Raw genomic sequence first — 25,519 nt, 5'->3', positions numbered from 1 at the left:
TTAATAGATAGCATTGTGTCACAATCTCAAAACCACACAAGCAGGCCTGGTCTTGACTTGTTGATTATATCCTCGGAGTCAGCAGGAATATTAATCATTAGTAAATGAGGGGTTTTGGTTATGCATTCAGAGGTTTATACAGTTTACTGTGTTTATTTTGCAGGTTTCGCAGCACGTGTCACTTTGGCAAGCGAACAGTCATCCAGTGAGGTCACCTGGACTGCACATTCAATCGGTCGTGTCATGACTCATAACACAGGGAACAAAACATTCCAGCAGTCTGCTGCTACAGTTTCTCTAACATTCCGGTTTGGTCTTGTTTCAGCTTGGCGGCTTCAGTTGATTTCAGTATCTGTTACAGTTCACAAGTCAATGAAATAACTTACATATTATCCATTCCAAAAGAAATGTTCTGAATGTATCTGAAATGTGTTTCTCTGAAGTAATGAAACATACCAGTCCTGCTTAACATTATATTATAAACCTTTCCTAACCTTTAAAAAAATGTGGTAATTGTGTTTTTTTTTTTTTCGCCTTTACAGTGCTCACAGGTTGAACTGTGCTATAGACAAGGATGTCAGTCAGCTCTCCCTTCTCCTATGGCTCTAAACCCATACATCACCCAGTGCTCCTCCCAAACTACTCCTTCCATATTTTAGCATTTTTCACATTTGAGCTAAGGTTGATCTAAGTCAGAAAAAAACAGGGGTTTTAGCTACCCTTTAAAGATAACACATATATACAAATGTATACATGGACAAATATCTCTTTAGTTACAGTTTGATATACACAGTACCAGTCAAAAGTTTGGACACCCCCCCTTTTTTTTTTTTACATTTTTATGTTTTAATGCTACATTCTAAATTAATACTAAAGTCATCCAGACTATTAAGGAAAACACAAGGTTTATTAAGTAATTTAAAAGTTATAGATCTTTCCTGGGACAGTCCTGATAAGGGGCCAGTTTCATCAGAAGTCTTCAGTGGTCTTTGTAACTGCATTTGAGATACTTTTACATTTCTTGACATTTTTCAGATTGACTCTACCTGTAACTCTACCTCTTCACAACTTTACAACTGATGCTCTCAAACACATTAAGAAGCAATAAATTCAAGCGCAGCTGTTAACGGATTCATTCTAGGTGACTCTACCTCATAAAGTTGACTGAGAAAATCCAGCCAAGATGTATAAAGTTGAATTTAAGGTGTGTCCACTATTAAACTATATAACTATTGACTGGTATGTCAAAGTAATGCATTTGTGTTTTAGGTGAATCTCACCAATGTGTAGCATTTTTTTAAAATAATTAAAGTAAGTCATTTTTGTATAGTTAATTTGAAATAGTTAATGCAGGGGTGTCCGAACTACGCCCCGCGGGCCATTTGCGGACCGTTTCCTTTTTTGGAGCGGCCCGCGAGGTATTTTAGAAATAGAATGAAAGTTGGGCCGCTGTTAAGCAGGTTTTTATAATGTGAGATTCAAAGTTTGAATGCTAGGTGTCAGAAACGGGGCAAAGAGTCTAAAAGCAGAGAGAGTGCGCATTTCTAGCGCAGAAAAATGGGGAAAAGAGACTAAAAGTGGAGAGGGTGCGCATTTCTAGCGCAGAAAAACAGGCCAAAGAATCCAAAAGCTGCTGTAATTAAGGAGTTTAATATTAAGAGACATCATGAAATTAAACATCAATTTGAAAAATCTTAGTTTACACAACACTGTCAAAGATAAAGATAGTAAGTCAAGTAAAATGGTGTGTAAATGAAATAATCAGGAAAAAGTATTATTTAAAGTGCTATATTTCATTATTTGTTGTATTACAGAGTGTGGCCCGGGACTTCAAATATATTTCTTCTTCTGGCCCCCAACAAAAAAAGTTTGGACACCCCTGAGTTAATGGAACAGAAATGCGTTTAAGTCATCATAACTTTAGATTTTATTGTTGGGAAACATTGGCCAACATAGGCAGTGTATTTATAATAATTCGCTATAACATCTTTCTGCAAGGAACAGGACTGAACAAAATTATATCATGATACATAGCTCTTAATTTAAGTGATACGATTTAATTCTGACACCAATATTAACATTACAAAAGAAATCACACACTGATGCTGAAAGGCTATGGTAGCCTGTGGTTTTCTGCCCTTTCTGCTTGGCTTAAAATCATCAAACTGATGGCAGAACCCTGTAATGAACAACAGCCTCTGACAGAATCTGTAATTATTGTATGTCTTTTAGTTAAATAGGCCAATTTTAAATAGTTTAAAGTATATTTATTCGCAAAAAAATTACAAAAGAAGTTATTGGAGACCAGGCAGATGATATTTTAAAGAGATCTAACAAAATATGTCTTGATTTAAGATAGAAAAAATAACAGAATTTAGATTCCCATATTTGAATCAAATCTTACTTTCACTATGTAAGTTATTTATTTAATGTTTCACTATTACATCCTAACCTGAGGACAGATGACTCTTATTATGAAGCCTAGAATAACAGATTAGCCACAGTGTTTGACTGGAGACGCTAACAGTTTTTCTAAGATAGACTAATCGCTGATTGTTGATTACAGATTGATGGCACTGTGCTGGTTCTTTGGTACACTCAAATATCACATCACCTTCACATCATTGTATATATATATATATATATATATATATATATATATATATATATATATATATATATATATATATATATATATATATATATATACATATATATATATATATATATACAAATATAAATATATATATAAATATAAATATATATATATATATGTGTGTATTTATATTTATATATATATATATATATATATACATACATATATGCACTTAAAGTTCCTCCATAAACCGAGGGAAGTATAGACCAGAACATAGTACAATAATTCATCGGTTGACTTCTCTTACATAAACCCAGCTCCACCTTATATGACCCTCACTGTGAACGTGAAGAACTCTGTGGAAAATTTATGGTGGTCATGTACAGGAAATAATCTATTTGCCAGCTGTCGGAAACACATGCTTATTCATAGAACAATGAAACCAAGGTGGCCAAGTTAAACTTTCCGTTCTGGAGTGAAAGTAGAACAGTAATATATAGTTTAACCAGTATAACCAATACAAAATGTGTCTATTAGAGTCTATTAGAGTAAATGTGTCTATGTGTCTACAATCGTATGGTGAATATAGTTTTAAAAAGGCAAACTGCAAGCTGCAACGGGCACTGAAAACTATTAGAGGTTGTAACTCACATTTGCAAAAAATAAACAAAAAACATCTTGATCCCCAGAACTATTTTCTGGACTGACGTGACAAAAAGTGTGTCCTGTTACATCTGGTGTAAAACATTATTTCGGAAAAAGAACATCATACTGAACGTAAAACATGGTGGTGGTAGTATGATGGTCTAAGGGGCTGGAATGGGCAATCAAAAGTATGAGATATTGAAGCTCTTCTTTTATTTAATTTTCAATTATGTCCATTTATCATTTCCCATAAGAAATAAAAAAAATACAAATCTTTTTATTTTTTTTTTTACTCCTGGTTACATGGGAATACGGGCCTGTTATGGGCCACAGTGGTACTTACCATCCATGAAGGGGGGGCTCCAAAAAAAAAAAAAAAACTTGCTGTATTAAGGAACAAAATCTACTTCAGTCTCTGGTCACACTTGCCTCCTTAAAAATGCATTTATCAAACATTATTCGTGTAATTAGACTTCCCCTCACATCCACTTATTTTAATAACCCTTAATTCATTTCTAAACAAGAATTTCCACCTTTTTTTAAACCTTTAGATGGCAATTAAACCTCCTGATTTTAGCAGAATCCACCCCTTAGCTCAAATTTAAAAATGCTTTTTTATTAAAAAAAAAAAAAAAAAAAAAAAAGGAAGGAAGTAGTAGTTTGGGAAAGGCACTGGGTGATGTATGGGTTTAGGGGCAGGGCAGAAGGGAGAGCTGATTGGGTTGATCAGTCTGCCTCCGATAGCGGTGAGATGCAGACAGTTGGAGGTTACCAAGGGGGTGGTATTATTGAATGATTGATTGATTTGCATATTGTAAGTGTCTGCGTACCAAAGTACATGGATACGTCCTCCTCACCTAAAGCACAGTTGAACCTTTTAAACAATTTATGCAGGCCTGGTATGTTATGAATATTATTACTTCAAAAGGAACATATTTCAGCTATTAATGAAAAAAAAAAGTTTTAGAATTTAGAGCCTCTTTAAGACTGATACATATGTAAATGAGCTTGGTTCAGATTGAATGCCAAGGACCACAGTAGTCTGAAAGCTGAAACACTTCTTATAAAAAAGGTGTGAATTGTTGGCTTTTTCAAAATGAAACTAGGAATTGAATGGCAGGTTTTGAAGTTTTTGTATAAAATTTATTTTACAAAAGTAAGCAAAATTCATCTTCCATGATATGATGCATGTGATAGAACCTGGTAATAAAAATTATATTGTACAAGATCTGTAATAGCTTAAAAGTACTTTACAATGGCAAGCACATATATCATATTTTACCAAAAATATTTTTTCTATTATTCAAGTACAGAAATCCTGTGCTTTGTCCATGTTTGGAACAAACCAAAGCCAAATCAAATGTTTGATTCAGTCCTTCAGTAACAGAAAATATTCACAGACTTATCTATATAGAAAACAAACACCAGTACCAGGGTGGTATTTCACAAAGTGGAATTAAACAGTACGCTGAAAAACATGATGCTAAAGCGTATCTGTTCTCATTGGACAAGCTTTACTAAGCTCAAATCATCTGGTAAAAATAAATCTGTGTAAATATCCCTTTTCTATACAAACATTTGGTCAGATAACTTAAACCCAAAGTTCTGGGATGTCTAATAAGAATATCCCACAACCGTGAGAGGCTTTCCCTCAGGATTATACCAACTGGATAATCTGAGAACTCCTGCTTTGTGGAATACAGTACAGGCCAAATGTTTGGACACACCTTCTCATTCAATGGGTTTTCTTTATTTTCTCACTGAAGGCATCAAAACTATGAATGAACACATGTGGAGTTCTGTACTTAGCAAAAAATGACCTGTCCTACACAGTCACCGGACCTGAACCCAATCCAAATGGTTTGGGTTGAGCTGGACCGCAGAGTGAAGGCAAAGGGGCCAACAACTGCTAAACACCTCTGGGAACTCCTTCAAGACTGTTGGAAAACCATTTCAGGTGACTCTACCTCTTGAAGCTAATTGAGAGAATGATGCCAAGAGTGTGCAAAGCATTCCTCAGAGCAAAGGGTGGCTATTTTGAAGAAACTAGAATATAAAACATGTTTTTTCAGTTATTTCACTTTTTTTTGTTAAGTACATAAAACTCCACATGTGTTCATTCATAGTTTTGATGCCTTCAGTGAGAATCTACAATGCAAATAGTCATAAAAAAAGAAACTGCATTGAAAAGGAGAAGGTGTGTCCAAACTTTTGGCCTGTACTGTACGTCATGGGCAAGCTCAGTTTTACACTTTTAAAAATAACATCCCCCAAAAAAGTTTCATTGTGCAATTATATTAAAGAACCAAGCAGTGGTTCTCAAACTGGTTCTTAAACTGGGACTCCCAGACAGTCCACATCATTGCTCTATTCCTATGTGTTGCAAGCTGGCTGGGAACAGAATTCTAGAGCAGCAAAACAACTGCTCTAAAAAGAATCCAGTTTCAATCCATTCTTTAGGAGAAGTGTGGAAGCATGAAAAACCTGAACAAAATCCTTTAAATTGGTAAAAAGTCTGCAGGTAAAAAGTTTCAAAAGTGGCTCTTCTATGGCTCAAAAGAACTCTTTTCAGCTTCGCTTTCAGCTTGTAACAGAAAGTTTCAGTGCATTAAGCTGCTTAAGCTTTGGAACTCTTCCTCATTTGTGTGCCACCATGTTAGCTGTTTCCAGATTTGACACTGAAGGGACCCTGTCCTTCAAGAGCTGCTGAAGGAAGTCCAGTACAGTCTCTACAATGGTTAGTAAATGAATAATTCCAGTATAGGCATGAACATACTCTCAGTCTTAGTCTCTATATGGCTCAGTAGGACTTACTTAGAGACTTATCAGTAGAGAGGAAGCTGTCTGGGTTTGGGTTTCCCGAGACACGATGGAACAGTAGCCAGAAGTCCAAGTATAACCCAACAAGAAGATCACAGTGAGGTGAGTGAGGTTTACATGTGCTCTCAGCATGTGCTGCTGTCTGTGTGGCCAGAGCTGGAGGTGTAGATTTTGCTCTTCTGGGAATACTTCATGGAGCTGAAGGAAACCCTCATCCTCTCCACCGTCCGGCTGCTTCGGCAGAGGAGCGTGTTCTTTACATGCTCCCTGAATTCCTCCGACACGTAGTAGTAGATGAAGGGGTCCAGACAGCTGTTGAGACTGGCCAGACAGAGCGTGGTGATGTAGAAGGCGTACCCGCTGTTGGTTATCCCTTTTCCAATGAGAGAGTAATGCACTACAGACATCACATTACTGGGTACGAAGCAAACCAGGAAAGTGACGAGAACCGTAATGATGAGGAAAATGGCCTTGCGACGAGTCTTGCCAGCACTGCTCCCGTCCATGGTGGAGTCCCCCAGCTTCCGCAGCATCAGGACATACGCAACTATGATGATCACACACGGCACAAAGAACGCCAGCCCCGCCATCAACATGAAGTAGTAGTAGGGCTCCTTCAAGTCCTTGAAGGCGTTCGCCGTCTGGAAGTTCTCCCGACTGATGGCCTTCACGTCATGGCAAGTGGTGATGTTCAGGTCCGAGATCTTGGCCGTCTGCTCGTACAGGTACAGCGGTGTGCTACTAATCCAAATAAAGGCCCAGATGAGAACAGACAGAACGATGGCCAGCCTGTTGTCCGTCCTCTGCTGTGTGAGGGGATGAGCCACCACCCAGTACCTCTGGACGCTCAAGCATGCGATGAACAGCACAGAGCAATACATGTTCCCGTAAAAAAAGCCCACGAGAACCTTACACATCGGTTCCCCGAAGGTCCAGTTGTTGCCGTTGAAGTGGTATACGATTTTCAGTGGGATCCAGATGACAAACAGCAGGTCAGCCAATGCCAGGTTAGCCATGTAAATCGCAGCAGGGTGGACCTTCTTCGATCTGAAGAGCAAGACCCATATTGCCATGGCATTTGTGGGCAACCCTACAGCGAACACAACAATGTAGATGATGGGTAGAAAGACGGTGGTCAAGCTGCTCTTCAAAGTGTTCATTGCAACTTCATCAATAGCGACAGTGCCGTCGGGATCCTCAATACCAATCATCATTCGCCCTGTGGAATTAAATAATAGAGATATAAATATCATTTAATATTAGTTTTAAACAATCAGAATATTTGCCAAACAAAAAGATTCTGCCACAATTGCCTTGCAGGGATAGTTGGGTCGAGTTCATTAAATGTGTACATTTTACATTTTGCACTGCTGAGGTACATGTATGATTAAAAAAGGCACTACTTACTAAAGCAAACTCTTGACTAAAAGAGCACTGTTGAATTAGGTAGCTAAATAAATGTGTGACTAGAATAGCCCTGCTGAAATATATTCATGATTAGAGTAGCACTGTTGAGGCCAATGTTTTGTGCTTTGTTGGTTTGTCTGCTGGAATATTAAAAATATTAAAAATGTTTTGTAATTGCTTTTTCTTTGAAATGCAAGACAAAAATACACAAAGGCTATGTAATTTTTTTCTGTGGTTAAAATAATTTCCTTACAAACGTACAAAACTTTGTCATTTATTCTAAAATTTGCACCCGTCCTCAAAAATATTTTCGATGCATTCACAAATTAACAGATTAAACCATTATAAAGTTAACCTCAGACTTTGCATGTTTATAACCCTGTTAAAATGTCAAATAAAATACTTGTCGATTTATAAGAATAAGTTTCTTTTGATTATCAAGGCATTACTCAGTTTAAGTCTAACAATAGTCCTCAAAATCATGTCCAGACTCTAAAACAGCGTGTTCTACGGGATGGTTCATTTCTAAACTGTGTTTGCTAATGTTTATTGTTCTGAACAGAAATGGAGAAGTATTTATTAAAAGGTATTTGGCTCTACAAACAATGACTCGCTCTTTCTTTTGAATGTCATTACAACATTACTTCCACCAGTATATGTGGACAACATGATGATATTCATCAGTATCATGTTAAATTACAGAACATGACGTCACGATACTCTGTTCTAAGCGCATCATGGACTTTGAACAACTGGATGATTCATCTCTGAGTGAGCATAATCAGACAGGACACTTTTAAAACACCACATAATGATCCGTGTGAGGCTTTTTTGGTGCTCTATAGATTTTAATTTAAAGTCTTAGGCTTTGTAATGTAAACAGAACCATCCAGAATGAGCTGATGTGAAACTGCAGTTCATTCCAGCGAAACCAGTATGGTGAACTTACGCAGGAGTCACCATGACTACAACACAAATAAAACCTGGACCCTCAGAGCTTTTTAAGAGTTATAGTGATTCTAAAATTGTATTAAATAATACATTTTTGTTTTGTCCAACATGCACTGTACCTCTCTGACATGCATATCACTAGAAAATACCCAATAAAAACAAAAAATAAATGAATAATCGCCACGGTAAATAACACTGAATGGGCAAACCAAACCCATTTTATTTAACACCTTTAATGTTTATTTACGCAGCAATTTTGATTGTGCAGAAAAGTTAAAGCCAGTGTTGGAGTTAGATTTAGCTAGAATCATTACATCCCATATGGGAAATAAAATTGAAACGTATTTATCAAATATATTTTTGCAATGTGTGAACACGATCAAAGTATATTATGTTTTTATATTTTTAAACAAGACTGCTGCTTCCCAATGAATGTTTTTGTCTGTTTGTAGTTTTCTCTGTTAATTTAACCCTATGGCTGCTCTGCACACTATGTAAATAATTCTGGATAAACAGACCAATAGAAATACCTTGAAAAAAAAACTAATTTTAAGTTTTTACAGTAATTTTCATTAAAAGTACAGTATATATTATATAGATAAGTTTATATTAAAACTGCTGTGTATTACCGCGTATCTCTATCTATGAAACATGTTTTTAAACTTGCTAACACATGACTAACATATATGTAAGATTTCGTCATATATTTTTTAAATAAATTAGTATAGAAAATATATTTTCAAATACTTTGGTTTATTGTATGAAATGCACTTTGAAATCAAATATAAATGTACACGAAATGTATTTTAAATGAAAAAAAAGAATGCCCATTTATAGAATATATATGCACCATTTCCAAAAAATAATTAAAATGTATTGTAAGTAATTGTAAAGCATTTGTCCTGTTTTTCTAAAGTAATTTATGAATACTTTTTTATATATATATTTTTTATGTGGAATTTTAGCCAAAAACCTGTTAAAATGATACAAAAATTTACTTGAACACTATTGTGTCACTAGTGTAAACACACCTGACTAAAGGATGTATAGGACACTGAAAACCCCCCTGGGTGTACTCAGGTAATGAAAGACAGGTGTGTTCGGTTAGTACTGTTAAACATTGTTATTAGTTTTACATATATATTCGGAAGACATTTTGTCAGGGGGTGGTGGTGTTTTTTCTCACAAAGAAAAGGTTCTGAGTTAGCCAGCTAAATTACATCCATGTTAAATGTGTTTTTGCCAGGTTAAATGTATTTTTAGTGAAACTTAGCTTAAAGACTGGCTACATATTTGTTGATTTTTTGTACATTTCCATACAAATTTAAGTGTATTATATACATACATTTATATGTATATATGTTATACTTAATAGTCAATACACACCAAGAAACAGAGGTACAATATAAGTACTTTCTTGTACTAAAAGGCATATTTTTCATAATTGTACCTTAAAAATGTATAATATTGGTCTTTACAGGGTCAGATTTGTTCCTTCTGAAGTACAAAGTCTTTTTACAAACAGCAGGAAGTACGGATTTGTACCATTTAACCAGGCAAAAAGTACATTGGTCGGTATTCTGTGCCACTGTACTAATAAATAATATATATTTTAATTATAACTTTTTTATTTGAAAGACAGACAATTTTGGATCATCAAGTTTTTGAAACATATTTAGCTGATAGTAATATTTACAATCTTTATAATTTTTGCTGGAACAAAAAATCTTAGTGTGTACACGATTTCAGCTTATATTCTATTATAATTATAAAATAATTCATTGAATGTTTTTGTTTTGAAGACCTAATATTTTAGCAGGGTTTTTTCTTATTATTTTATCGAAAGTTTCTCAGAGTTTCTCTGCCAGCCAGGCAAAGTAAACTAAAGGTCCAAAGGTGAGACAGTTGAGAACTGTGTGATTTATAGTTTTATAGTCCGACAGCCCCGCGGCTCTTTAACCGCCGTACCGGGGGGTTAGGTTACCTGCTTAAAGAGAGAGAGAGACCCTGTTTTATGAAGCCTCTGGAGATTAAAGTGAAAAGAAGCCTAGCCTAGCAACAGAACAACAGCCCGGAACTCACCTTTATTTGCGGTGGAGACTCCAGCCCAGCCCAGGAGGAGCAGGAGGAGGCGCGCGACAGCTCCAGACATGGCGGGAAAAGCTCAGGTAGATTCTGCTCTGGTAAAAGTAATGAAGTAAAGATTTCTAAAGGGAGAGAAACGCGATTACTGGAGGAGCTACAAAAAGGCGAGCCGTTTTCCGCAGTGAATGAAGGACAAATGCAGTCGAGTCGCGGGGGAAGAGCTAAAGACAGCAGGTTGGCCAACACCTGTGTTACGTCACGCATGCGCAGCCCCGCGGGCACTCTCTCGCATTCTCACGCTGGTTTCCGCTTACAGACGCTCCGGTTTCGAGTGACGAAAAAAATGAAATACTTTCCATAGATGGAGAGAGAGAATGTGTGTGTGTGAGAGAAAGAGAGAGAGAGAGAGAGAGAGATAATGAGAGAGAGAGGTTTAAAACACCATTTATTTTTGAGTATTCTGGTAAAAAACACTCAAAGTGTCCCCAAGACGCCATCAGAGCTTTAAACAGTACAACAACATTAAAGGGAACATCAGGGAACTGATAGAATGAGAGAGAGAGAGAGCGAGAGAGAGAGAGAGAGAGAGAGAGAGAGAGAAAGAAAGAGAGAGAGAGAATGTTTCACCGAAACACCACAAACAATGAGTGGATTTAAGTCAATTTCCACTTATTCTAAAAATACAAAGAAGGGCAATCAGATTTTAGAAATATTTACAACATTTGCAGCAGGCACATTCCAGCCAATCTGTGCCATTTCCTTCCCCAGGGAACTACACATATAAATGTGCACACAAAACAACTTTAAAATAAATTTTATTATTAAGCATATAGTGTCTTGTACATTGACCTAACTGCAAAAGTAAGATATGCAATTAAAAACATTAGTAAAAACTACTTTGTTACTTTACCATGAAATATAATTAATCAAATCCTTCAGAGATGTCATTGTTTTGCATGGGCATGTGACTCCAAGTCCCATCTATGCTTTACATTTTTATTTATAATATATCCATAATATTATTTAAGTTAAAATACACATTTTAATTGTGTCCCTGGGTTTTCACTCAGTCCTGTTACCGTAACACATTACTCCGTCTGAAAAATTGGGAACATTTTACAAGCCACATCTACAACAGGAAGTTACATTAGTTGGTTCTTTCGAAGGTCATGGGAAGACTAAAATTAAGGTTCCTCATTTGTTTTTCTGTTTATTTGATCTTAATGTAACTCTGACTGAGGAGGTCAATCTCAACTCTCTGTCCAAAATAGTCATCCAAAATAGAAACGAAATACTATTATTCTATTACGGAACACTATTGTCTAGCCCAGGGGCTCTTAATATTTTTCACCCTTTTTAGGGTTCAAAATGTTTAGTGAAGTAAATACCCTTAAGTAGGATCACTCCCACAACCCCCAGGTACTATGTCAGGACCCACTTGGTTATATGTACTTATATACTGATATACACTGTATATAGTATCACTCTGTGCTGCTCTAAACAGCAGCTTTACTGTAGTTACTGTATAAGGAAACTCTGAATGGAAGTCAGTGTAACAAGGTTTTATTCTGAGTTAATGCAAATGAGTTTCCATCACATTATAAAAGTATAACATATTCAGTGCTGCTGAGGGTTAATAAATGACCTGTATCATAAAGCTGGATTGCAGACAGTACTGTTCAACATAGGGCACTTCCATGAAAACACTATTTACTTTATAGCATGTGTAGTTCTGTAGAACAGGGTAGCAGGATGGAATGGCAACGTCAGCAAATCTAAAAGCCAGTGCTCTGATATTGCAGCATAAAGAACAAATATCATGTTTACTGTCGCAACAATGTTTAATTACTCTGCAGATCAAATAGAGATTTTAAAGCTCATATCCTTATTTGGAAATTGACCTGTGTAGACTGTTTGATCAGATCATGAAGCTGGATGATGCTAAACAATACGTTCACAATAAATACTGTAGATGCTCCTTTAAGTACTTCTTAACTTTACACTCATAAAAAAGCAACAGTAATTTTACTGATGTAAAAAAATACAAAGGTGGCATAAAGTAAAATGTTACAGAGCATTGTTACAAGTATTTTAGGGTCATTTACCACAGCACTTGGATGTGAGAACTGCCAGTTGTAGTGAATAACTGTTACAATCCCAGAACAAAAAACACTTGAAAAACATTTTCACCATTACAGATACATAAATGAATAGATCCATTAGAAAAGAGTAAAAGTACATCAAATTATATTAAATTTTATATTAAAGTAAATTATATCCAAGTAATTATATCCTGATAGGTCAACAGATTTGCAACCCAGATAATACTTGAGAGAGAGTGCGAGAGAGAGAGAGAATGCGAGAGAGAAGATAGATAGATAGATAGATAGATAGATAGATACTTTATTGATCCCCGGGGGGAAATTCTTGAGAATGCTAAAGAGAAAGAAAAAGAGAGAGAGGATGCAACAGACAGAGAGAGAAAAAGTGCAAGAGAAAAAGCAAAAGAGAGAGAGATAGAAAATGTGAGAGAAAAAGAGAGAGAGGAAGCAAGAGACAGAGAGAGAGAAACAGAGTGAAAAAGTAAAAGAGAGAATGCGAGAGAGAGAAAAAGAGAGTAAAAAAGCAAAAGAGAGAGAGAGAAAGAGAGAATGCAAGAGAGAAAAAAAGAGTAAAAAGCTAAAGACAGAGAGAGAAAGAGAGAGTAAGAAAGCAAAAGAGAGAGAGTAAGAGAGTGCGAGAGAGAAATAGAGAGAGGGAAACCAAGGTGAGGGGTTGAAGACCCTTAGACATCTCCTCCCACATACCAACACACTTCCTCCAAGCAGTTGTTATACATTTATGCAAATCGCATGTAAATCAATAGAATTCTATGCAAATAGATGGAATCTATCAATACGACTACGTCAGCAGTTTCCAGGTAACAGCTTGTTTTCCAGCTCAGATAAAGCTATCAGCTCCAGCCTGTTTAAGCAACATTTTTTTATTGTGGTATTGTTCAGCTTTGTGTCCTTCGTAAACTCAGTAACCAGTGCTTTAACAAGTCCTAAAGTCTATGAGAGGGAAAGGGCTTCTGGTGTGTGGACAATTTTACATTGTGTAGAACAGGCATGCTCTTGCTATATGAAGAGAGGTTCCCAGTTTCTTGTTGTCTCCTAGTTTATATAAACTGGTCCCAAAACAGCTAAACAGCATGGAAGCTACTCTGTCATTCAGGGTTACGTCAAAAGGTACAAACAACCTATTTTCACAAACGTGTACAGGTAACTCAAACTTCCTCCATCAGTCACGGTTGTGGTGTATCAGGAGGACTTCCACTTTGTGAATCTCCTGTTGGTGTGGATGATGAAAGTGTTGATGTTTTTACTGGAGTGAAGGAAACCTTCATCCTCTCAGCAGATCGTTCACTACGACACTTCAGCGTGTTCTTCACGTGCTCCCTGAACTCATCCGAGATAAAATAATACACAAACGGGTCCAGACAGCTGTTCAAACTGCCCAGACACAGCGCAACAATGTAGAAGCTGTAGGCATGATTCCGAATCTTCAAACTCAGGAGAGAGTAGTGAACCATCAGCATGATGTTACTGGGAGTGAAACACACCAGGAACATCACCAGCACAATGACCATGAAGATAATCGCCTTCTTTTTCTTCTTACTGCTGCTGGAATCAGTTTCAGACCTCCTGAGGGAGCGAAACGTCAGCGGATATGCAACTACACACACCAAACAGGGAACTACATATCCCAGAATGCCCATGGTCAAAAAGTATCCAACAGGAAAGTTTAATTGACTGGGACGCGTGATGTCATGGCAGGTGGTGATGTTGAGGTTGGTGACTTTAACAGTCTGGTCATACAGGTAGAGCGGGGTGGTCATGATCCAGACCACAATCCACACACACACAGATACACACACTGTTACACGATTGGTCAGCTTGTGAGAGAGTGGGTGTGTAACTGCCCAGTAGCGCTGAACACTGATGAAGGCTATTAAGATAGTGGAGCAGTACATGTTCCCATAGAAAAAGCCCACTAGAACTTTACACAGCTGCTCCCCGAAGGTCCAGTCGTTGCCTTTGAAGTGGTAGTGGATCTTCATCGGGAGCCAGATGATGAAGAGCAGGTCAGCCAGTGCGAGGTTGGCCAGTAAGATGGACGCTGGATGTTTCTTCTTTATTCTAATAAGGAACACCCAGATGGCCATGGCGTTGGTGGGTAACCCCACAATGAAGATGATGATGTAGATCAGTGGAATGAAGACTGAGGTGAGACTGCTGTTCAGAACACTCATGGAAACGTGAGAAACACGCACTCCCTCTTTAGTCTCCAGCTCTACATCATATCCAGAGAGTACGAAGTCAGTAGAATTCTCTGTTGAGAGCAAAAAGAAGACGTTCAGCATTTCTACAGTTACATTTGAAACTGTAAAATATTAAAACTTCTTAGTTCATTAAAAACCTTCACAAGAAAACAGTAGGCAACAATATTTCATATATCATTTTTTATTGTTGTAATGCAAAGAGCTTTCTAATGCACTCCCCTGCAAAAGTATTAAACTGACTGAAAGATTGAAAACATTTAGTTTTGACATTAAACAATCAACATTTCAGCTTTTATTTCCAGGTATTTACATCTGGATCTGATTGGGTCATATTCTTTCTCAAGGCTTTCCCAATTAGTTTGCTTGCATCTTTTTTTTTATTTGACAAACAAAATGTTTTTGGAGACTTTGGGGTTCATTGTGCATCAATAAAGATTATTGGAATGTATAAAACAGGGTAATTTGACCTTTTAAAATAAAAAAATAAAAAAAATAATATAAAGTGAAATCCAGTGTAAAATAAGGCAGCAAATTATTACATGCTTATTTAGTTCTCTGGTTCAATCTCTGAGTGGATCTTCTGTAGAGATTTAATATTATAATTTTCTGAAATTCTTTTATGAACATGTTTTATATTCTTATTTGATGTAATGTAATTTGCCAATGCCAGTTGTATCCAGATGAGGGCAGTGAGAAGTCTTTATAATTTAATAAAATAATGCACAGAATAGGTTTCAATTCCTTGTTGGTTTCACTGTTTATTCCAAAAGCTCTGGATACTCACTTGTTGGGTGAGGCCAGTCATAGTCACTGTCATTAGCCACTGCATCCATTTGATAATCCAAAGTGATTTCTATTCAGGGATAAAGAGAGTTCAGGGTTATTTTGATGTTCTTACATCTGGACAATTACTGCACTGCAAAATACGTATATATAATTAAATATATTTTACCACCCAGACTTACTACATAAAATAACGCACTGTGTTGTTTGTTTCATAATATTACATCATATATACATCATAATATTTATTAATCAAATAACCTTACTCAGGTGCTGTTAATGCAGGGTGTGCATTTCTTTTTACTTAAAATGTAAAATATTACAGTAAAGTACGTACAATATCACAGTCTTGGTCTTGCGGCTTTATTACAGTAGCACACGCCATGGTACTGTGTGTAATCTAGCTTTCTTAAATACACTATTGATTTTTTAGTAAATCACTCATGTAATGTACCATTCCACCTTAAATGCAGCTAATTTACCATTCCTCCTTAAATGCAGCTAATTTACCATTCATCCATAAATGCAGCTCTTGCGACAACGGCTTCAGGCTGTAGATGTGTTTTTAGCATACACTGTATTATATAAGTATGACATAATTATAACTTTTAACCCCGCCTATTTCCATTCAACTGAATGAGAGATGACGGACATTTTTATCTAAAATTCCTAGTTCCATCCAGGAATTATTTTTTGGTAATATAAGTTAGGTTCTGTACATTTTGCAATGCTGCAATGCCCTCTTGTGTTAATAACCCCCACTGTTGTTCTTTATATTTAAAGGGGTGTGGCGATATGGTGATTGACAGCTGAGGGCAAGTTGATGGACAGGTCGCCTGAGAGCGTGAACGCGCACTGCCACTGTGGCTCGGAGCTCACAGTCAGATCTTTCTGACACTCGGATTTTACTGTTAAAAATGACATTTCTGAAGTAAAGCAACGGCTTGTTCAGCAGTTAAGTGTAGTAACAGAACCTCAGAGAAACTTTCTCTGCAGTTTTTTGGATAAGTGGAAAATTCCCTCCATCAATTCGTAAGTATTCATACTTTGTTCTAGTATCTAGGTTAGGTTTTTAACCTAGCGTTAGGTAATTAATGCTAGCTAACTAGTTAACTAAGTTAGCCAACTCAGGTTAGCTAAGTTAAGTAACTTGTTTGGTGAAAATAACAGTGAAACCGTAAGAGTAATTGAAGTGGACGGTGGGGTTTGGGCAGTCACCTCTGCCGCGCCAGTTCTGGCTCCAATTTGCCTCTACTGCGCAAGATGGCAGCTTCCATTTCGGCCATATTTTGTCTTCAAAACGCCATAATGAGGGTGAATGGTGACATCCTGTCCATACTTATACACACTCTATGGTTATTAGGTGCTCTGTTTGAACTGTACGTCTTCAGCTTTTAAGGTGGAACAGAATAATCAAATACGAATGCAGGTTTAGTTTTATGTGGACTGTTTGTAATCTATTCACAACTTAACCACAAATTTGTACAAATCATGAAGCACTTCAAATCTACTATAAGCTGAATGTAGCAAATGTGCTTTTTAAGGTAGAAGGAAAATGTGTTTTGAGGTGGGAGGGTAATTTGTTTTAAGGTCGAAGGGAAATGTGTTTTAAGGTGGAAGGGAAGTTTGTTTTAAGGTGGAAGAGAAATGTGTTTTAAGGTAAAAGATAAATATGATTTAAGGTGGAAGAGAAATGTGTTTTAACATAGAAGGAAAATGTTTTAAGGTGAGAGAGAAATACATTTTAAGGTGGAAGATAAATGTGTTTTAAGGTGGAAGGGATATATGTTTTACAGTGGAGGGAAATGTGTTTTAAGATGGAAGGGAAGTGTGTTTTAAAGTGGAAGGGAAAATGTGTTTTAAGGTCGAAGGGAAGTGTGTTTTATAGTGGAAGGGAAACTTGTTTTAAGGTGGAAGGGAAACGTGTTTTAAGGTGCAAGAGAAATGTGTTTAAGGTGGAAGAGATATGTTTTAAGGTTTAAGGTAAATATGTTTTAAGGTGGAAGGAAATTGTGTTTTAAGGTGGAAGGGAATTGTGTTTTAAGGTGGAAAAGAAAGTGTGAAAAAATAAAAATATTCTGGTGACTTTAGTAGTGAGAAATTAGTTGCTCATTTATGTTGTTCTAAAGTAAAGTTATTAGAGTCATGCGGTCAATCAATACACTGATGTATACATTTTTTTATATGGAATAGGATTTTTAATTTCCAGGGCAAGAAAACTGCTGACAGATTTAGACTTTTGGGTGGCATATGCCTTTAAAGTAACAGTACAAAGTTGTGTATGGGAGCATCCAATAGCATTGTGTGTGTTTTTTTTTTTTTTTTTGAGAGAGACTGAGTATATTGGTATGTGTTATGTTATCTGGTGTAATGGATTTATCATTTACTTACTGCAGACTTTACAGCAAGCAAGCAAGCAAACACTTTAAGGATTATACGACTTCGGTTCAGTACTGATTTTCCATTATACCCTAAAGAAAAACCTGAACCCCCAAATAAATCTGCATAATTAACCTACTGGCTAGGTTGATACAGTAACAAAAGACAGTAACCAGCACTGCCGAACTAGTTCAGTTAAAAGACCCTCCAGACTCAATCCAGTGTTTTGACCAGATAGTGTGAAGGCTTTTTTTTATTCCTGTATCTTTTATCAGCTTAGAGAAAAAGAACGTAACTTACCCTGAGCAGGTTGGTAGTATTGAATATCTTCACTAGGACACAACCTTTAAGACGTTCTCAGGATTAAATCTGAGTGCATGAATGAATGAAATTGATAATGATTTGCTCTCTGGTTCTGCTTTAGTACAGCTTGAAAAGTAATCCTTGTTGTTTTTTCCTTTCTTTCTTCTTTACAGGCTGCACGGAGCTAAACATGCATTCCTCTTCAGCAGCAGGAAAGCCACGCCTGCGTAGACTTCAGAGCTGTGGCTTCAAGATTATCTTAAAGAGGAGGGTGGGTGGAAGTTTGGCTTTTCAGACAAGCAGTGGCGAGATTGACGAGGGATTAAATATTTTTAGTTGCGTGCATGCACACAAGCCGCAGTGTTTATTTCCACAGGTTGCTCAAACTTTTTAAGATACTTTTTTTTTTTTTTTTTTCATTTTTTGTTGGTTTTGGACTGTGGAGAAATAAAGAAACCCTCTTATCCTCCTGAAAAAACTTCATATGCTCATATGACATATCATATCACATGCACAGTAAGTGTATATAGGTATAGATGTCATGGTTCCTGTAATGCCATATCTGTCCAACATTTTGGAACCTGATTTGTACAGTAGAGACCAAGTATCTCAGACTGCCTTGATTAAGTTAACAGAGCAGCTTAACAAACCAGAAGCAAAGAGGATTTTTTCCTTAATACAGCAAGTGTAAAGTGCAGTTAATGTTACATTACAAAACGATTTAGATTTTTGTAGACTTTTTGTTTATGTTTATGCTTATGTTAAGCTGTGTTTTCTCATTAGCCTCTATGTGTATGGTATTGTGTCTTCTAATTATGATTGACTTATTAGGGTGCATTTCCCCAAATGTTCTTGCGGCTACCCCGCAGGCCTGTAACAGTGTTAGAAGTTATCCTGAAGAAAAGTTTTATCATCTGTCTTTATAACCAACATTCAACCTGAAATTGACGTCTATTGACATTGGTGACCAGCTGGTTAAATACTTCAAAAGCTCATACGTGGGAACTGCGACCTGCTTTCCGACCTGTATGTAGTTCTAACAGTTCTACAAGGACTACAAAAACCCGCTATTTGGAGCTGGTTAATTTTTTACAGAAGCTAACTAGTAGTGATGGGCACAGCAGCTCTTTTAGATGAACTGAATCATTATAATCTGTAGAATCCAATTAGAATTAATTTGAACGACAGTGCTGTATATATTTATTACACTCTGCAACTGTAGGGGGAGCCCACAATCACAAAAACTCAATAATCCTACCTAGTGGAGCCTTAAAATTACAAATATTTTCCCTAAAACCTTTGTAATTTACAAAGTGCTTAAACCCATTCATTATTTAAACTCAGATTTTAAACACACTCGTTACTCATTAAGAACTACATTCATCTGCAGATCCAGCTAATAAACAATTTGCAGATGCACTGGTTCTCTCTCTATATAAACACAAACTTCACAAAACTTGATTTATAAAAAAGAAATATAAACTCAAAAATGATAGGACACAAAGAACATTATTAAAACATTTTTGAAACTGAAACACATTGAAAAATGGTAGGGGAGTCACGATTCTCTAAATCCTCGATTCGATTTCATTTTCGATTTGAGGGTCACGATTCGATTCGATTCTCGATTTTCTTGTTTTTTTTTCTTGTTATTATTTTATGCCTCATAACATTTAAATAATGTATTTATTATTATTATTATTATTATTATAAATATTATAAATATTATTATTATTATTTATTAAGATATATATGGTAATGCCATCTAGTGACTTTTTTTGGTAGCAACAGTGTGCACTATTAAAACAAGCAGTTTATCAGAGCTGTGTGTGGATGGCTGGTGAAACTGCTCACTTACATGAAGCTGCAGTTCTTCATCCAACCACTAGTCGGAGCTGCAGCAGCAGCACAAGCCCCGCTCTCTTCACTCAGTCACTACTTCAGTACAGCCCAGCCACGGGCTACAGGGCTCAGCCAGTCCGTTTTTACTGTTTCTGTAAACAAATAAAGGTTTTAAACCCACTAACCGGATAATACAGCTCACTACAGTTCATCTTTCAGCCTAAGCAGCTAACAGCAGCAGGTTAGAACAGCCGACACGGAGTCACTGCTCGGATTACATTATAAACAGGTCAGTTAGCGCGCTGCTAACCTCAGGATGTTTATAACTACGGAGTTTAGTGGACACACCACGGCCGCCAGGTAAGTCTTTTAAAGGCTACTGAAGACTATTAAAGGCTATTAGAGGTTATTGAAAGCATTATTGGGGGGCAGAAATCAGTACAGGCTGGTTAGATAAGTGATGTGGTGAAACTGTGACTAGCGCTGTCACAGTGATGTTTATTAACGTCATTAAAACAGATTTTGTCAGGTATTGTCTTATAAATATTTACACATAACTTATATCTCTCCTGAAAAGCTTTTATTTTAGTCAGAAACACGCTTGTGTTTACTTTATCTGAGAGAAAGATGTTTTTTTAATTCAATGGAAAGCAACAGGTGTAGTCAATTATAAGTTTAAGATTTTTAATCCACCTCACTGTGATCTATAGTCAGTGTTCTCAAGTCACGCATTTCAGCGAGTTCACACGCTCTCACCTGCGCGCACCCACCCCTCCGTTAGATACAGATACAAAACCTGCGCGCCCAACCCCCGCCCCCCCTCCCCCGTTGGACAGATAAAAAACAGTGATCACACTCCCGCCGACACTCAAAACTTGAGAGCCCTGTCTATATTTCTATAAATCCGTTTTCAGTTTCTCCTCCGTGGTTGAAAGGCAGCTGTCTCTCACACAGCAGAACCGAGGGCGGGGCTGCGCTCATGCAGCCGCTCTCTCTATTTAAATGAATAGGATGCGCTGTGTTGGTGCCGCGCCATTTGCGTAGCGCGCTGCGCTATTTGCGTAGCGCGCGCGGGAGGGATCGTCGATCCTCTTTTTGACTTCGATACTCGAGACCATGACCTCATTTCGATTCGATTTCGATAAAATATCGAGATCGTGACACCCCTAAAAAATGGTCAACAGCAAATGATAGCCTAAAGGTGCTGCTTTATTGAACAAATATATCACACAAGAAGTACATCTTTCCTATTGGCTTCTGGCACCATTAATTTACATAAGTAAGCCTAATGCAACATGATTGTGTGTATTCCTGACAGCCATGACTTATTCAAGTATTTAATTTCTTAATTAAAAAAAAAATTACCTTGTTTCTCTTCTGACAGCCTGCACTTCCCACTATGTGGGAAATTTAATTCAGTACAGAGTAACTTTATGACGATTCTTAGCCATTAAATCATAGATAGATTGGGATTCTGAAGAGATTTTTACTGGAGTGAAGGAAACCTTCATCCTCTCAGCAGAACGTTCGCTACGACACTTCAGCGTGTTCTTCACATGCTCTCTGAACTCATCCGAGATAAAATAATACACAAACGGGTCCAGACAGCTGTTCAAACTGCCCAAACACAGTGCAACAATGTAGAAGCTGTAGGCATTGTTCCGAATCTTCAAATTTAGGAGAGAGTAGTGAACTATCAGCATGATGTTACTGGGAGTGAAACACACTAGAAACATCACCAGCACAATGACCATGAAGATAATAGCCTTCTTTTTCTTCTTGCTGCTGCCTGAATCTGTAACGGACTCCCTGAGAGAGCGAAACGTCAGCAGATAAGCTACTACACACACCAAACAGGGAACTACATATCCCACAATGCCCACGCTCAAGAAATATCCAACAGGAAAGCGTAATTGGCTGGGCCGTATGATGTCATGGCAGGTGATGATGTTGAGGTTGGTGACTTTAACAGTCTGGTCATACAGGTAGAGCGGGGTGGTCATGATCCAGACGACAATCCACACACACACAGATACACACACTGTTACACGATTGGTCAGTTTGTGAGAGAGTGGGTGTACAAATGCCCAGTAGCGCTGAACGCTGATGCACGCTATGAAGATAGTGGAGCAGTACATGTTCCCATAGAAAAAGCCCACTAGAACTTTACACAGTGGTTCCCCAAAGGTCCAGTTGTTGTTGTTGAAGTGGTAGTGGATCTTCATCGGGAGCCAGATGATGAAGAGCAGGTCAGCCAGTGCGAGGTTGGCCAGTAAGATGGACGCTGGATGTTTCTTCTTTATTCTAATAAGGAACACCCAGATGGCCATGGCGTTGGTGGGTAACCCCACAATGAAGATGATGATGTAGATCACAGGGAGAAAGGCTGTGGTGACACTGCTCTTTAGAACACTCGAGGATTTGTTGAAAACATGCACACTCTTATTAATCTCCAGCTCTACAGCAAATCCAGGGACTATATGTTCTGTAGAATTGCCTGTTGAGAGAAAGAGCAGACTGGTTTAACATTAGGCTGATAAATCATAATAATGGAGGAAATAATTATTTGATCACTTGCTGATTTTTGTCATGGTGGGGTACAGAATACAGACACTCGCGGAACCAGTTAAGGATTTTATTAAAAACCCACAGGGTACAGAGAATGAGATTAGCAGAGTAAACAAAACACCAGTAAAGGTATACCTGGGAGCGAAGAGCTTAACAGGATAGTGAGGCAGTCCAGTAGTCATACACGAAGTAAGCAGTATCAGAGGCAATCCAAAAACAGAAACGATAAACAGTCCAATGGTCATACACGAGACAGGCAGTATCAAAGGTGATCCGAAAAACATAAACGATAAACAATCCAGAGTAATACACGAAAAAATCCACAACGAAGGCAAAGGCAAAAATCGGTAGTCAAAAAACAAAAGGCAAGGTCATACACAGAAAATAATCACAGGAATAACGCTTTGTAATGTCGGACGAAACCTAGGCAATACGCGGCGCCGAAGGGCGTCTGAGCAGCACTTTTATACTGTAGCTAATACTCAGGGCTAACTGGCCGGGGCAGGTGAGGTGTCACGTGATCAGCAGTGTGTGTGTTGTCAGCGGGTGGTGCATTCTGGGTATTGTAGTTGTTGGGCTGACAACCTCCGTTGGAGACCAGTGTGGAAGGACAGGAAGTGCCTACAGCACCAGACGTGACAATTTTGTAGTTTGCCCACTTACAAAGATATGAACAGTCCATAATTTTAAGGGTAGGTTAATTTTAACAGTGAGAGACCGATTATCAAAAATAAAATCTAGATAATCACATTGATGATATAAAATGAAATACATTTATTTGCATTTTGCAGAGAGAAATAAGTGTTTTATCCCATTTGCAAACAAGACTTAACACTTGGTGGCAAGATCCTTGTTGGCAATCCCAGCAGTCAGACGTTTTTTGTAGTTGATGATGAGGTTTGATGTCAGGAGGAATTTTGGTCCACTTCTTCTCTTTGCAGATAATCTCTAAATCAATTTATTTTGATAATTTGATTTTGAGGCTGTCGATTGGCAACTCACGGCTTCAATTCCCTCTATAAACTTTCTATAGGATTATGGTCTGGAGACTGGCTAGGCCACTCCATGACCTTAATGTGCTTCTTTTTCATTTTTCAGCCACCCCTTTGTTGCCTTTTCTGTATGTCTTGGGTCATTGTCATGCTGGAGGACCCAGCCATGTCCCATTTTTAATGTCCTGATGGAGGGAAGGAGGTTGTCACTAAGTTTTTTTTTTTTAATTAATGGCTACATCTTTCCCATTCTCCCACTGATGTGGTGAAGTAGTCCTGTGCCCTTAGCAGAGAAACACCCCCAAAACATAATGTTCCCATCACCATGCTTGACAATGAGGACGGTGTTCTTTGGGTCGTAGTCAGCATTTCTCTTTCTACAAACACAGCGAGTTGAAGTGATGCCAAAGAGCTCAATATTTGTCTTGTCTGACCACAGCACCTTTTCCCAATCACTCTTAGATTCATCCAGGTGTTCAATTGCAAATTTCAGACGAGTCTGGACCTTAATCCATTACAGTGTAATGTGTTACCAGTGGTTTTCTTGGTGACTGTGGTCCCAGCTGCCTTGAGATCATTAACAAGATCCCCCTCCCGTGAAGTTTTAGGCTTATCTCATGATTAAGGATACCCCATGAGGTGAGATTTTGCATGGAGCCCCAGATCGATGCCAAATGACAGTCATCTTGTGTTTCTTTTTATTTTCTTACTAACTGCACCAACAGTTTCTCCCTCTCAACAGGCATCTTACTTATGGTTTTGTAGCCCATTCCAGCCTTGTGCAGGTCTATGATCTTATCCATAAAATCCTTAGAAATCTTGTTGGTCTTGCTCTTGTTGAAGAGATTAGAGACTGACTGTGGACAGGAGTCTTTTATACAGGTGAAAATGTATTTTTGATAATCTATCTCTTGTTTAAATTAACCTACCCTTAAAATGATAGACTATTCATGTCTTTGTCAGTGGACAAACTTACAAAATCAGCAAGGGATCAAATAATTGTTTCTTTCACTGTAGGTTTTAGATTTTGTGGAAGGATTAAAGAATGCATACTACTTTCCAGAACTGGATTAATTACACTTGTATTACAAATATTGAGCTCTTTGGCATAACCTCAACTCGCTGTGTTTGTAGAAAGAGAAATGCTGACTATGACCCAAAGAACACCGTCCTCATTGGTGATGGGAACATTTGGGGGTGTTTCTCTGCTAAGGAATTCAGAATTCTATTTTTATACACTTCATATTAGTAGACACTTCTTCACATAAACATCTTCAGTTGCACAGTGTATATATGCAGCTTGCATTTTTTCAAAGGCAGGTGTTTCAGTACTTTTGTCTGTGAAGAGTAAATAGTGTTTATTTGCTGTTTATTTGGCATCTGTCACTGTGGCTTAAAAGTATTCATACCACTTGAACTTAACCACAAACATAAATGTATTTTATTAAGACTTACATAACAGACCAGAATTGTAAAATGAAAGAAATCCACAGCTCAGTTGGGAAAATCTGTCTCAGACATCCCAAGTTGCAAAAGTTGATTTCAGGGAGGTCTTTATAAAAGAGTGGCCAGGGGAAAAACATTGTTGAAAAAAAGATAAAAGAAGTGCAGACGAGCTATGTAGCATGTGGAAGAAGATGCTGTGGTCAGATGAGGCCAAAGCTTTTTTTGGCGTAAATAAAAAGTAATGCATGCTTTGGGGAAGCTTTTCTTCAGCAGGGACAGGGAAGCTGGTCAGAGTTCATAAAAAGATAAATACAGGCCAATCCTGGAAAAAATAAAAACAGTTGTAGGCTGCAAAAGACTTTAGGCTGAGAAGGAGAT

The 25,519-nt window shown here is 37.5% G+C and overlaps 3 protein-coding genes across 3 annotated transcripts; all 3 read right to left on the bottom strand.

The window, feature by feature from the left end:
• Positions 1 to 3,871: 3,871 nt before the first annotated feature.
• f2rl1.2 (coagulation factor II (thrombin) receptor-like 1, tandem duplicate 2) lies at positions 3,872 to 10,763 on the bottom strand. The gene is made up of 2 exons (XM_007246992.4): positions 10,502 to 10,763; positions 3,872 to 7,280 (listed from the first exon to the last, which is right to left on the bottom strand). The coding sequence occupies exons 1-2, from the start codon at positions 10,569 to 10,571 to the stop codon at positions 6,187 to 6,189; spliced, it is 1,164 nt and encodes a 387-aa protein (XP_007247054.3). The 5' UTR covers positions 10,572 to 10,763; the 3' UTR covers positions 3,872 to 6,186.
• A 1,301-nt stretch (positions 10,764 to 12,064) lies between these two features.
• Positions 12,065 to 18,508, bottom strand: LOC103033397 (proteinase-activated receptor 2-like). Its single transcript, XM_022676199.2, has 3 exons — positions 18,291 to 18,508; positions 15,613 to 15,681; positions 12,065 to 14,878 (listed from the first exon to the last, which is right to left on the bottom strand). The coding sequence occupies exons 2-3, from the start codon at positions 15,659 to 15,661 to the stop codon at positions 13,791 to 13,793; spliced, it is 1,137 nt and encodes a 378-aa protein (XP_022531920.2). The 5' UTR covers positions 15,662 to 15,681; positions 18,291 to 18,508; the 3' UTR covers positions 12,065 to 13,790.
• A 2,818-nt stretch (positions 18,509 to 21,326) lies between these two features.
• On the bottom strand, positions 21,327 to 22,657 carry LOC107196827 (proteinase-activated receptor 2-like; the record flags this gene model as incomplete). Its single annotated transcript, XM_022676201.2, has 1 exon — positions 21,327 to 22,657. A coding segment is annotated over one exon (1,107 nt), but the record flags the coding sequence as incomplete, so codon positions are not given.
• Between the last annotated feature and the right edge of the window lie 2,862 nt (positions 22,658 to 25,519).

This window comes from Astyanax mexicanus, chromosome 17 (genome assembly GCF_023375975.1).
Source record: "Astyanax mexicanus isolate ESR-SI-001 chromosome 17, AstMex3_surface, whole genome shotgun sequence".
Taxonomy (NCBI): domain Eukaryota; kingdom Metazoa; phylum Chordata; class Actinopteri; order Characiformes; family Acestrorhamphidae; genus Astyanax; species Astyanax mexicanus.
Note: the sequence above shows the minus strand (reverse complement) of the source record. Positions and strands in the feature narration are given on the sequence as shown.